This window comes from Tasmannia lanceolata, unplaced genomic scaffold, assembly GCF_043159265.1.
Source record: "Tasmannia lanceolata isolate RefF3 unplaced genomic scaffold, GAP_Taslan_0.1 ptg000018l, whole genome shotgun sequence".
NCBI lineage: Eukaryota > Viridiplantae > Streptophyta > Magnoliopsida > Canellales > Winteraceae > Tasmannia > Tasmannia lanceolata.
The window spans coordinates 23,935,441-23,947,887 of record NW_027518695.1 but is presented as its reverse complement, the minus strand read 5'-3'; the positions used below and the strand labels follow the sequence as shown (position 1 = coordinate 23,947,887).

General features: G+C 37.8%; 1 protein-coding gene across 2 annotated transcripts; it reads left to right on the top strand.

The window, feature by feature from the left end:
- The first annotated feature begins 351 nt into the window (after positions 1-351).
- On the top strand, positions 352-9,955 carry LOC143851117 (small ribosomal subunit protein uS8). Of its 2 annotated transcripts, none has more exons than XM_077360444.1 (4): positions 352-494; positions 9,174-9,314; positions 9,395-9,555; positions 9,647-9,955. In XM_077360444.1, the coding sequence occupies exons 1-4, from the start codon at positions 356-358 to the stop codon at positions 9,743-9,745; spliced, it is 540 nt and encodes a 179-aa protein (XP_077216559.1). In that variant the 5' UTR covers positions 352-355; the 3' UTR covers positions 9,746-9,955. The 2 variants fall into 2 exon arrangements, with proteins under 2 accessions (XP_077216559.1, XP_077216561.1); XM_077360446.1 differs by having other exon boundaries at positions 361-494; positions 9,177-9,314.
- The last annotated feature ends 2,492 nt before the right edge of the window (positions 9,956-12,447 follow it).

Here is a 12,447-nt window from a genome sequence, read left to right as displayed (position 1 = left end):
AATTCTTGTTAGAATATATATGGTGTAAACCCATGTAGTGAAGTATTTTTTAATAAGCCAGTAGGGGTCCCCGCAAAACCCCAACTTACCTATAAAAAAATAAAAAATTGTATTGAATATTTTATGGCCTACACCATAGGATGATCCAAACCGTCCATTTAATGGGCTACAATATAAATTGAATGTTCCCAAAAAATAATTTACAAATGATAATCCTTTGTTCACGCACGTGCATGCACGTGCGTTTTTACTAGTAAGAAAAACGTCCATCAATCAGATGCTAAAATAATCTAACGGTGGAAATGTTAGGACGCGATCAAGGTGGTCCCAAAATATGAACAAGTGCAAAACACCAATGTACGGGCCGAACACGAAACGTATTTTTTGCTCGGGCCGAGCATCATCGTACAGCTTACCCTTATATTCATCTGAAAACCCTAATTTCACCTCTCTCTCATTGTTTTTAGGGTTTTCGCGGCAATACCTTCTCCAAGGTTAGGGTTAATCCCTTTCTCTATGCGTTCATATTTTCATTCTCTTCTTTTATTTCTCTCATTCTGATACTTTATTCTAGTTTGGATCCTATTGATTTTGGTTTGAAAATCTAGGGTTTTGACTCTCAACTGTTGCTTACAGATCTAGGGTTTTGGATGAATGACCATTCTCTTATTTCATCATTGTATTTACTTTTACATTTTGATGACAGAAGATTAGAATCTGTTAGTTAGCATTTGGTGTTTATTACTCTTTCAGATCTTTTGCTGTGTAAAAATGCATAGCTTTTGGCCATGATTTATAGGAAAATGATGTGATATTGGTTAATTTCGAGTGATATTATCAGAATTTGAAGATCCCTCAAAATAAAAATTGAATAGGGTTGGATCAATGTCTTTTTTCTTGGTAAAAAGGGTAAGAAATTTGAGAAATATTTTTTCCAATCCAAACAGGGCCTTAATGACCCTCTCTAATCTTCGTTGCTTGCGGATTTATGTCGTTGTGATATCTTTTTTTTTTTTGGTGGGTATATTTAGATTTCTAGCTGACATTCATCATATTTAAAGAATGTAACTTGTATGAAAAATCATGGAATATGTAGATGTTATAGATGGTGCTAAAGGGTAAGGTTTCAGAGATTTAAGGATGGGTTCTGACTTTAAAGTGGACTGTTGAGGTATGGTATCTAGGGAACTTAATTTCAATCAATAGGAACTGGGTTAGAAGGGGTTTTAGGATAAGGGTAAGGAAATTGAGGCTTAAGGGTTTAAGTAGAGGACTGAGTAAGGTTATTATGGGTGAAGCAGTCCAAAAACGTGGATGGTAAAGGCAAAGGTTGACTGCAGGGTTGATTGGCAGGAGTTGGGAATAATAGGATTTAGAAAAAGATAGGTAGGGAACAATTTCAGGGTGAATGTAATGGTTTTAAAGGATGTTCTGGGTAGAAAATAAATCTGGATTTGATAAACTGTTGCTAATAGAATTCTGTGACATGTAAATCTGTGACAGTTTTTTTAATCAACAAGTTTAAGGCCAGTTAATAGGGATATGGGAAAATAGGCACATGGGTTTATGGATGGGTGGATTCGGTTAAGATTCAAATCGTACAAGACTGATTCTTGTGGGAAAATAGGGTTAAAGTTCAATGAAAATAGGGATTGCGGCATTAGGATAGTAGTTTTTGGATAGGGTAACAGTTCAGTTGGTGTAGGGTTTGGTTGGAGGGCAGTACGATATTAGTAAGCAGAGAACGGGATGGAAGGGGATATGTGACGGGTTAAAAGATGTGTGAAGGTGGTTGGGTAGCTTAGGAAGTCAAAGATAGGTTGTAAGTGATGAGCGGAGAGGGATTGATGGGCAGATAGGTGGATTGTTGTGTAAGTTGCAGGTTTCTGGACAGTCGCAGGTTGAAAGCTGGGGTTTAACGAGCTCTGGCAGTTCGTCGGTAGGAAATGGCTTAGGTTGATTAGTTAGGGTATTTGGGTACATGAGTTTAAGGATTAATAAAAGGGATAGTGGTAGGGGAAGTAGTAGGTTGAAGGTTTAAGGGGAATAGGATAGATTGTAGGAGGATAGATGATGGACTGGTATGGGAAGGTTGATGGTTCCAGTTTTTCTTGTATTGACCATCTTGGTCACCAGGTGGCCCCCTCTTATTAATTTAATTCTTTATCAATAAAAAATATAGATGCAAAATGTTGGAGCGATTAAGAAGAGGGAAGTCAGGGAAAGAGGATACTAACCTGGAATCATTCCAAGCTTTCCAAGCATCACTTGGGAGCACGGCATTGCAACAACTTCTCAAAGCTAAAGTAATATTCTCATATACCATCATTTGAAATAAGGCCATAGGCCATACATATTTATAGAAAAACGCCACCACAAAAATAACGAGGCAATCTAATCCTACTTGCATCAGATAACTTTTTCTTTAATGACACTCGATATACTAGGAAACTTAAAACAAACTCCTATTAAAACAAACTGTGACTCATAACAGAATTCAACTAAACAAATTGGACTCATCCACTCAAGTCCAAGTGGAATTTTCTCAAAGAAAGCCCGAGAAAATAATATGTTGGCACCATGTGCACTTAAGTTGATTAAGTTTTAAAAACACATGAGCCAAATTTGACAATGGCACCCCCTTCATTATGATGCCCATATTGATAATGACACCCACAATTTTGTAAGGGTCATAAATGGTCCCCATGTCAGTGTTGCAAATTAGAATCACTGGCTACAGGCAACGACTGCAAGCTGTAAAGGAGACACGAATGCATCGGGAAGGTGTCAGTTTGATGGTTTCAAGGAAAGCAACTAGTGATCTCATCTCTGATCCATTAATGGGCACAATCGTTTCCAGCGGTAAAGGAGACACGAATGGCTTCAGGAAAGAGTCAGTTTCAAGCAGAGCAGCTGGTGATCTCTTCTCTGATCCATTAATGGGCATGGTGGTGGCAATTGTTGGGGCCGTTCCTGCCGCAGGAATTTTTTTTTTTTTGGTGGGGGGATGATTAGCTGCAACATTAAGATAAGGGTGTACAAATAGATCAGTTTGAGAATCAACTGGGATCATCAGTACCGATTCTTTTCATGTCACATGATGAGCTCAAATTCAGTAGGTTTCTCGCTCAATCACGTGACAGGTTTCAAAAGGTGCTGTTACGCTCCTTAAGGCCCTGTTTGGATTGCAAGAATTTTCTGTAACAGTTGGGATTGCATGGGGCAGGAGAAGGGAAAAGGCCTATGTTGCCGAGTGAAAGAAAAACAAGTTTCCTTTCATTTTCCTCTTCGATGAAAAGATACAAAAGAAATGCGGTGACACGCTGACTAGTCTACTTTCCATGTTATTTCCACGGCAAGTGTGTCAACTGAACATGCCCTAAGAGTAAACCAATTATCTGTGGCTTTCATATCCTTTGGTTTCCTCTGGACATGGTTTTCAATGAATGTATTAACTTCTATTGTTTTCCAAAGAGTTCATTTTTCTTTCATACTAGGATCGTTTGGTGGATGAGAAAAGGGTGCGGCGTCTTAGCTGGGAAGCCAACAAAATTTTGTGTATTAGGAAGCTAGAGGAACTCATCGCTGTAAAAATGGATCCGATGGAAGAGATACCTGTCCCTGAGTACGCCATTGTCTTTATATCAAAAGAGGTAGAATTAGAATTTGAGGTTGATTCCTTCCTCAGGGTATTAAAAAAGTGTTCGTAGAGGATGGATATCTACTGGGTTGGTGTAGATATGATTAGAATTTTTAGCTAGTTTTTCTCTTTCTCCTGGTGGTGGGCCAGTTTTTTGGGTTTAAATCTAGGGTGCTGATAAGAGGCCTGGGGTGAAAATGAATTAGGTTTTTTGTATTGGAATGAATGCCAGTGGAAGTTTTTTTGAGATAATTCTGGTTGGAATTTCTTCGGTCATTGGATTAATATCCTTTGACCTTCCTAATATTATGTATGTGGGATTACTGGTCCCCAATCTATGCAATTACTTTCTGATTAATGAAAATTGTCATCTTTAAAAAAAATAAAATTCTTTCATACTAGGGAGTTTTAGGCTTTCAGTATTGTGGTTTCGTTATTAATTAAAATGTTGAGGATATGAGATTTACAATGTTTCGGGAGAGCTCATACATATACTTTATATATATCCATTCGTTCTTGCAAATGGACTCAAAAATAGAAGAAAAGCCGAAGAATGTAACGCACTATGTTGTAAGATCCTTTCGGTGATTACTTGTCTGCGCTATTAGGCCCTCTTCGTCTGAGATTATGACAACTGATTGTGAGTGCCCAACCGATTATTGGACTCAAAATTAAATTTAAATTTGAGCCCAATATTTGGTTTAGCACTCACAATCAGTTGCCATAAGCTTAAACAATAAGGGCTATAGATTTTGATTTTCCTTTGGTATCATCCCCATCTCCCTTCATTATAACCCCATTATTTGTATGCTTGTTTTCATTGGGCTTGTGAGGTGTAGCACTTGATTCAGATGGTTCCACAACTTTACTATCTTGTTCATGAAAAACTAAGGAACATTGTTTTGGTCTTGCAAATGGAGGTTGAATTGGTAGGTCATTCTTCACTTGTTTGTTAGTTGTTGGTAATGTAAGTTCAATTGACCTAGGACATGAGATGCAACAATTTTTATCATTAACCTTCTACATGGCAAGTAGAGCTTGCCAAAATCTTAAGTTGCCCGTATAAAATGCTAGTCATCCTTCTAGTCACTTTCTGACCGTCTCTTGTACAGTTTATATATATTAATCTAAAAGTAGATTAATCGGTACTTTCTTTATTGATCATAGAACAGTAGATGATATGCAATACTAGTAATATTTTCATTATACTTCTTCCTTGGAATTCAATAATCTACATAAATGGTAACCCCACCCTTATGATCCAAACAGGGCCTTAATGACCCTGTCTAATCTTCGTTGCTTGCGGATTTATGTCGTTGTGATATCTTTTTCTTTTTTGGGTATATTTAGATTTCTAGCTGACATTCATCATATTTAAAGAATGTAACTTGTATGAAAAATCATGGAATATGTAGATGTTATAGATGGTGCTAAAGGGTAAGGTTTCAGAGATTTAAAGACGGTTTCAGACTGTAAAGTGGACTGTTGAGTTATGGTATTTAGGGAACTTAATTACAATCAATAGGAACTGGGCTAGAAGGGGTTTTAGGATGAGGGTAAGGAAATTGAGGCTTAGGGATTTAAAGTAGAGGACTGTGTAAGGTTATTATGTGTGAAACAGTCCAAGAATGTGGATGGTAAAGGCACAGGTTGGCTGCAAGATTGATTACTGGGAGCTGGGATTAATAGGATTTGTTAAAGATAGGCAGGGAACAATTTCAGCGTGAATGTAATGGTTTTAAAGAATGTTCTGGGTTGAAAATAAATCTGGATGTCATAAGAATGATGAAGTGTTGATAATAGAATTCTGTGACAGATGTAAATCTGTAACAGTTTGCAAGTTTAAGGTCAGTTAATAGGGATATTAGAATATGGGCATATGTGTTTAAGGCTGGGTAGGTTCAGTTAAGATTCAAATGGTATAGGACTGATTCTTCTTGGAAAATAGGGTTAAATTTCAAGGAAAATAGGGATTGTGGTGTTAGGATAGTAGTGTTGGGCTAGGGTAGCAACTCAGTGGGTGTAGGTTTGGTTTTAGGGCTGTACGATATTGGCAAGCAGAGAAGGGGATATGCAATGGGTTAAAAGATGTGTGAAGGGTGGTTGGGAAGCTTAGGAAGTCAAAGATAGGTTGTAAGTGATGAGCGGAGAGGGGTCAATGGGCAGATAGATGGATTGTTGTGTAAGTTGCCGGTTTCTGAACAGTCGCAAGCTGAAGGTTGGGGTTTAACTAGTTCTGGCAGTTCGAAGGTAGGAAATGGCTTAGGTTTATTAGATGATGGACCGGTATGGGAAGGTCGATGGTTTCAGGTTTTCTTGTATCGACCCTCTTGGTCGCCTGGTGGCACCCTCTTATTAATTTAATTCTTTACCATTCAAAAAATAAAATGTAAAAGAAGTTGGAGGGGTTGAGAAGAAGAGGGGAGAAAGAACTAAGGGAAAGAGGATAGCAGCCTGGAATCACTCCATGCTTTCAAAGCATCACTTGGGAGCAAGGCATCACAACAGCTTCTCAAAGCAAAAGCAATATTCTCATATATCATCATCTGAAATTAGGCCATAGGCCATCCATATTTATAGAAAAATAACTCTACCCATACATATTTATATAAAAAACCCCATGAAAATAACGAGGGTAATCCTACTTGCATAAGAAAACTTTTTCTTTAATGAAACTCAGTATACTAGCAAACTTAAAACAAATTCTCATTTAAAACAAACTGTAATTAGACTCCTAACTAGATTCAACTAAACAACTTGGACTCATCCACTGAAGTCCAGCTGGGATTTCTCAAAGAAAGCCAAACAAAAAAAGTATGTTCACTCCATGTGCACTTGAGTAGCTTAAATGTTAAAAACACATGGGGCAAATTTGGTAATGGCATTCCTTCATTATGATGCCCAAATAGATAATGACACCCAGAATGTTGTAGGAGTCAGAGATTGCTCAGTTGATCAAACGAGAACTGGCTACAGGCTACGCCTGCAAGCTTTAAAGGAGACACAAATGACATTGGTAAAGAGTCTGTTTCAAGCAGAGCAACTAGTGTTCTCCTTCCTGATCCATTATGGGAACAATAGTTGCAAGGTGTAAAGGAGACACGAATGGCATCAGGAAAGAGTCACTTTTAAGCAGAGCAACTGTTGATCTCCTCTCTGATCCATTAACGGGCATAGTGGTGGGATTTGATGGGGCCGTTTCGGGCAGCGGTGGTGAGGGGAGATAGACCAGGGGCAACATTGAGAAAAGGCGGTACAAATTGACTGGTTTGAGAATCAACTGTGAGAACCACTAGCGATTCTCTCCAGGAACCATGACGAGCTCAGATTCAGTAGGTTTCTTGCTCAATCACATGACCAGTTTCAAAAGGTGCCGTTACGCTCATTTAGGCTCTGTTTGGATTGCGAGAATTTTCTGGAACAGTTGAGATTGCAGAGAGAGAGAGAGAGAGAGAGAGAGAGGGAGAGTGGCGGCATGGCAGCTGGCGAAGGGCGATGGGCGACGAGAGTAAGAAAATGAGCTTCCTTTTGTTTTTCCCCTTTGATGAGAAGGAAAAGAAAAGGACGAAATGGGGTGACACGTTAGCTGACAGGGAAAACACGCCAACTAACAACTGGAGAGTGAAAATGCTACGAATGGCATTTCAACACCTGGTCAATAGAAAATTGATGAAAAACTAGCTACTTTCCATATTATTTACGCGGCAAGTGCCTCAACTGAAAGGCCCCTATTAGTAAACCAATTATCCATGGATTGAATATTTGATATCCTTTGGTGTCCTCTGGACATGGTTTTCAATGAATGTATTAACTCCTATGATGAGGAAAAGGTGAGGTCAGTGAGCTCATTTTTCTTTCATGCTAGGGAATTCTAGGCTTTTAGTATTATGGTTTCATTATTAATTGAAATGTTAAAGATAGGAGATTTACAATGGAGAGAGAGAGAGAGAGAGAGAGAGAGAGAGAGAGAGAGAGATCATAATAAGCTCATATGTCCTTTATATACGTCCCAAGAACAAATGGGTTTTCATATAAATTTGTAAAATGAGAAGCAGCAAGATAATTTCACGCAGAAAAGGTTTTCCAATTTTACCTAGAGATAATAGAAGAAATGCCAAAGACTGTAACATACTATGTTGTAAGATCCCTTCGGTAATTGTTATCTATACTGTTAGAGAGCTTGTCAATAGAGTTTGAATTTCCTTTGGTATATAATCCCCATCTCTCCTCGTAATAATCCCATTTTTTGTATTTCTTTTTTTCCATCGGGCTTGTGAGGCGTAGCATGGGCTTCAGAAGCTTCCACAACTTTAATATCTTGTTCATGAAAAACTAAGGAACATTGTTCTGGTCTTGCATATGGAGGGCAAATTGGTTGATCATTCTTAACTTGTTTGTTAGTTGTTGGTAATGTAAGTTCAATTGACCTAGGATGTGTGATGCAACAATTTTTATTATTGATCTTTTAAATGACAAATATAGCTTGGCAAAATCTACTCATTAAAAAAATAAAAATAAAATAATGGTAGTCATCCTACAAGTAACTTTCTGTCCCTCCCTTGTACAGTTTATAGATATTAATCTATACTTTCTTTATTGATCATAGAACAGTAGATAATATGCAATACTAGTAAGATTTTCATTATACTGTCGACACAATTTACTTCTTAGCTGTGGCTTCTTCCATGGAATTGAATAACCCCACCCTTTATGATTACGAGTTGAATACTACAATTTCAATGTCACCCTACTCCCCCTACCCTATTCCCTTGACATAACTGTATTAATCATACTGATTTGCCAACCTACCCAAGCTCGAGTCGTTTGCCGTTAAGGATGTCTGTCACAATAAACACCATCTTGTAAAAACTTGGAGTGGCCATCACAAGAAACACCAGCTTGCCTCAAGGGTTGTCAATAGGGACGAAATGTTTTCTTCTATAATTTAGCGGACACTTTGGATTTACTGCTGACACACGTATTGACATGTGGCGACACTGACATGCAGGTCAACCCATGTCGATACTCCTTTTGACACTTGTTTACGTATTGCTAGCAGTGTCAAACTTATGTGTGTGTGTCAACGTGCTTTTGTATCGTGTCAAGTGTGAAATATTGTTTTATTATTGAATATTGTGTTTACGTGTCTTTTGTGTTGAACTCTTCTGTAATAATTAGTTGGTGTTATTCCCACCCCATCTCCTAAACCTAAAACCCTAAACAAATTCTTCTTCGAATATTATATTCATTGTACCCTAATGGTCTCTCATTATCGATGCAAATTGGAGTATCTCATTATCTCATGTTTGTTTTACATTATCACTTTTTTCTTGTTTCATATTATCCATAAAAAAAAATCTTGTTGCAAACTATAATTAGTAATCACTAATTTTTTATGTACAAGTGTCGAACACCTTGTATCCATGTCAACAGGATATGTGGGTCCTTGTCCACAGATCATAGGTTTTATTCTTGTGTTCCTGTAAAAGCTCTTGGCATTTTTACGTCTAATGCTCATTGCCACTGTTTGTAGTAGTGAAGATGGTGAGAGTGAGTGTTTTGAATGATGCTCTCAAAAGCATGTACAATGCTGAGAAACGAGGAAAGAGACAAGTCATGATCAGGCCATCCTCCAAAGTCATTATTAAGTTCCTTCTGGTTATGCAGAAGCATGGTTTGAATCCTTATTCTCTTTCTTTGCATTCTTATTGTCTTGTTTTTACACTTGCCTCATGTATATGTCTTTTCCTACAGGTTATATCGGAGAGTTTGAGTATGTTGATGATCATCGATCTGGTAAAATTGTGGTGGAATTAAATGGAAGACTAAACAAATGTGGGGTTATCAGTCCACGCTTTGATGTTGGTGTCAAAGAGATTGAGCCCTGGACTGCTAGATTGCTCCCTTCGAGACAGGTAAGCTAAACCTATAAGCTTTTGTAAATAAGATAGCTATTCTTGATGCGCGATTCAGAAAATGATATCTTTTTAACTGAAAAACATGCAGTTTGGCTATATTGTGCTAACAACCTCCGCGGGCATCATGGATCATGAGGAGGCCAGGAGAAAAAACGTTGGCGGTAAAGTCTTGGGTTTCTTTTACTAGATGGAGTTTTCGGTGAGATTATGTTTGAATAACTTTTGTTATTTTTGAGCAACTTCATGCATCGTTGGGAATTTTGGACCCAAAATGGATTTGATTTGTTTTATGTTTATCATGGATTAGGAAGTAATTTATGTTGGTCATTTGACATTTTGAAGGAAGAAAAGGATTTTCTACTCTTTATGAAGTCTATATGTAATGGATTTTCTTGTCTATGGAGTTCAGAACGTAATTTTCCAAAAAAAAAAAAAAGGAGTTCAGAATGTTTGTTCTTGTAATTTCAAGATGAAGGGGATGAGGATGGGTATTTCTCAGGCGAAATATGATCCCCTCCATTCCTTGTTATTATTTAATTGTCTATTTACAGGCTGCAAACTCAAAGTGTTTTGAATTTTCTGATGCCGGAGAGTTTGTGACATGGTCTTGTTATAAATATATAATGGGTCTGTTTTCTATTTGCACAGAATTTCTTGGATAAGCTATTCCTGGGATTGGCTACCCTGCTTGGATAGTTTTATCTTGGGCTTTGGGTTGGAATATATTTTCTTATCGAATAAGTGCTGTGGTCTTGTTATCATCTAAAGATTCCATTATCAATAGTCTTTCTAAACCTTCCTCCGCACTAGGTCCCAAATAAAGACATACCAAATCCTCACCTCTGCCAACATAAACCCAAATTCTAGAAGACCAACTACGGGTGCAACTTGGGTCGGGTTGGGTTGAGCTTTTTCTAAAAAAATGAAAAGGGATCGACCTGATCCGAATTTATGGTAAAGGCACAACCTGAATTCCTAAAAACATGGCCCCAAGTTACACCCCGTAAGGCCAACACAATTGAACAGAATTTGCAGTGGAGATTGTTTGAAACATTGTGAAGCTTAAATCGATACAAGTGTTCCAACATCCAAAGCTAAATAGAAAATACCTCCTGGGTCTCTCATTGGAGTCATGTACGGATGTAGTGGAGTCCGTGAAGGATGCATGGGTGTTTCACTTCCCTGGCCATACCGAGGCAGCTCACTGTCAATCAAACCAAAAAAATAAGTTAAGGAACAATTTAACATTCAATCTCATGATAACAGATAAATGGAGGATGCAAAGGGTTACCGGAATGGCGTTCAATAACCACGATATCAGAAACTTGGTTGCGATTAACTGCACAGTACCAGCATATTATAACTTGCGACAGAAGATGATAACATAAAATCATTCAAAAAATAGATGATAACATTAAAAAAAAAATGTGAAATAGAAAGTCTGAAAATAATCAGGACTTGCCTCTAACAGCCTTCATCTGGGACTCTAGTTCAACCCAAACACATGAGCCATTGACATCTGTAACACGACCACGGTACCCCTTAGAGGGACCCAAACGAATTTTTATAGTATTCCCAATCAAGGGATCGTGTCCTCCTCTTCCTCCTCTATTTCTTCCTACAACTGCATCACAATTTACAAGAGAAGTTGGCACACAAGAAAATTATCAATCACTGTGGCAGAAAGCAACATAATAAAGAAGCTGATAATGTATTCAAATACAAAATCAGCAAGATGTAAAAATATGTAGCAACATACAATCTAATGGAGGTCCTCCTCTAGGCAATGTTCTCGGGGACCGGAGGATATGCGATGTTCTCAGACTTCCAAATTTTAAACCCACAGGACCTGCTATCTGAAAAAGTTTTCGTACTTCAGAGCTTTCCACAACATTGTCCGCAGGGACACAGATCTGAATACAATAATGTAAAAATAATTAGTGCAAAAGGCACCCATATTAAGAAACCACACCCAAAGTGAAGCTCCTTGGCGATTGCTATGGTCAAGTATAATACCACTTACATTTTCCTTAGTTGTATCAGACACGAATATGAGCACATTGCCCTCAACCTTAACAACCAAGCCAGTTAAACCTTCCTGGGCACCAGAGACAACCTTCACATGATCGCCAGGTTTGAAGTACTTGCAGATCTCTTTCTTATTAACGACGAGGGTTTCTTGCAGCATGGACCATGTGATAAGAGTTACTTACCCTTCATACAGTTTACAACATTCTAAACAAAAATAATTAAAGATGAATCTATTAGTAATTACAGGCAAGCCCGCCATTTTAGATCTGATAAAGACATTCTCTTTCCAGACTTTCTCAACCCGTCCCATTAAATTTTTAAGATCTCCCCGGATGCAGTGTACTGCATCATCCTTCATGAAACAGTCTTCTCTTTTTGTTTCCAGGCTTCATGAACTTCTCAAGCTCAGCAAAAGTAAATTGTATATTATGGATTGAAAAGACTGATGCCATTTCTTTTATTGGAACTCTTGAAACTTTCATCGAATATAGACTGCGAAGACCTTTTCAAGCCTGAAAAAGTAATAAATAAGTATTAGCCAACAATTTACAAGAATAATCATGCAAAAAACATACAGAAACTGATAATTGCATATACCTCCTTCACATGAGCTTCTTTATAAGCTTCAACATAGATGTAGCCTTTAAGATTATCTAGACAAAACACTGATCTGATCTGCAACTCAGACCCTCGACAAATGTACTTCTGCATGAGGCAAACTACTGCCTCTCTCTCATGACCCATCTGATATAGATATACAAAGTGTCAGTGGGGAAACAGTAGTTCATAAAAATAGAAACAATAAGAAAACATCATGACCAATGCTTAAAATTTTTGTTTCGGTTACATAGCCAGAAT

Coding starts and splice junctions, on each gene's coding strand:
- LOC143851117 (XM_077360444.1), top strand. CDS start 356: ATGTACGGGCCGAACACGAAACGTATTTTTTGCTCGGGCCGAGCATCA. Junction 495..9,173: donor GCGGCAATACCTTCTCCAAG/GTTAGGGTTAAT, acceptor CACTGTTTGTAG/TAGTGAAGATGGTGAGAGTG. Junction 9,315..9,394: donor TCTGGTTATGCAGAAGCATG/GTTTGAATCCTT, acceptor CTTTTCCTACAG/GTTATATCGGAGAGTTTGAG.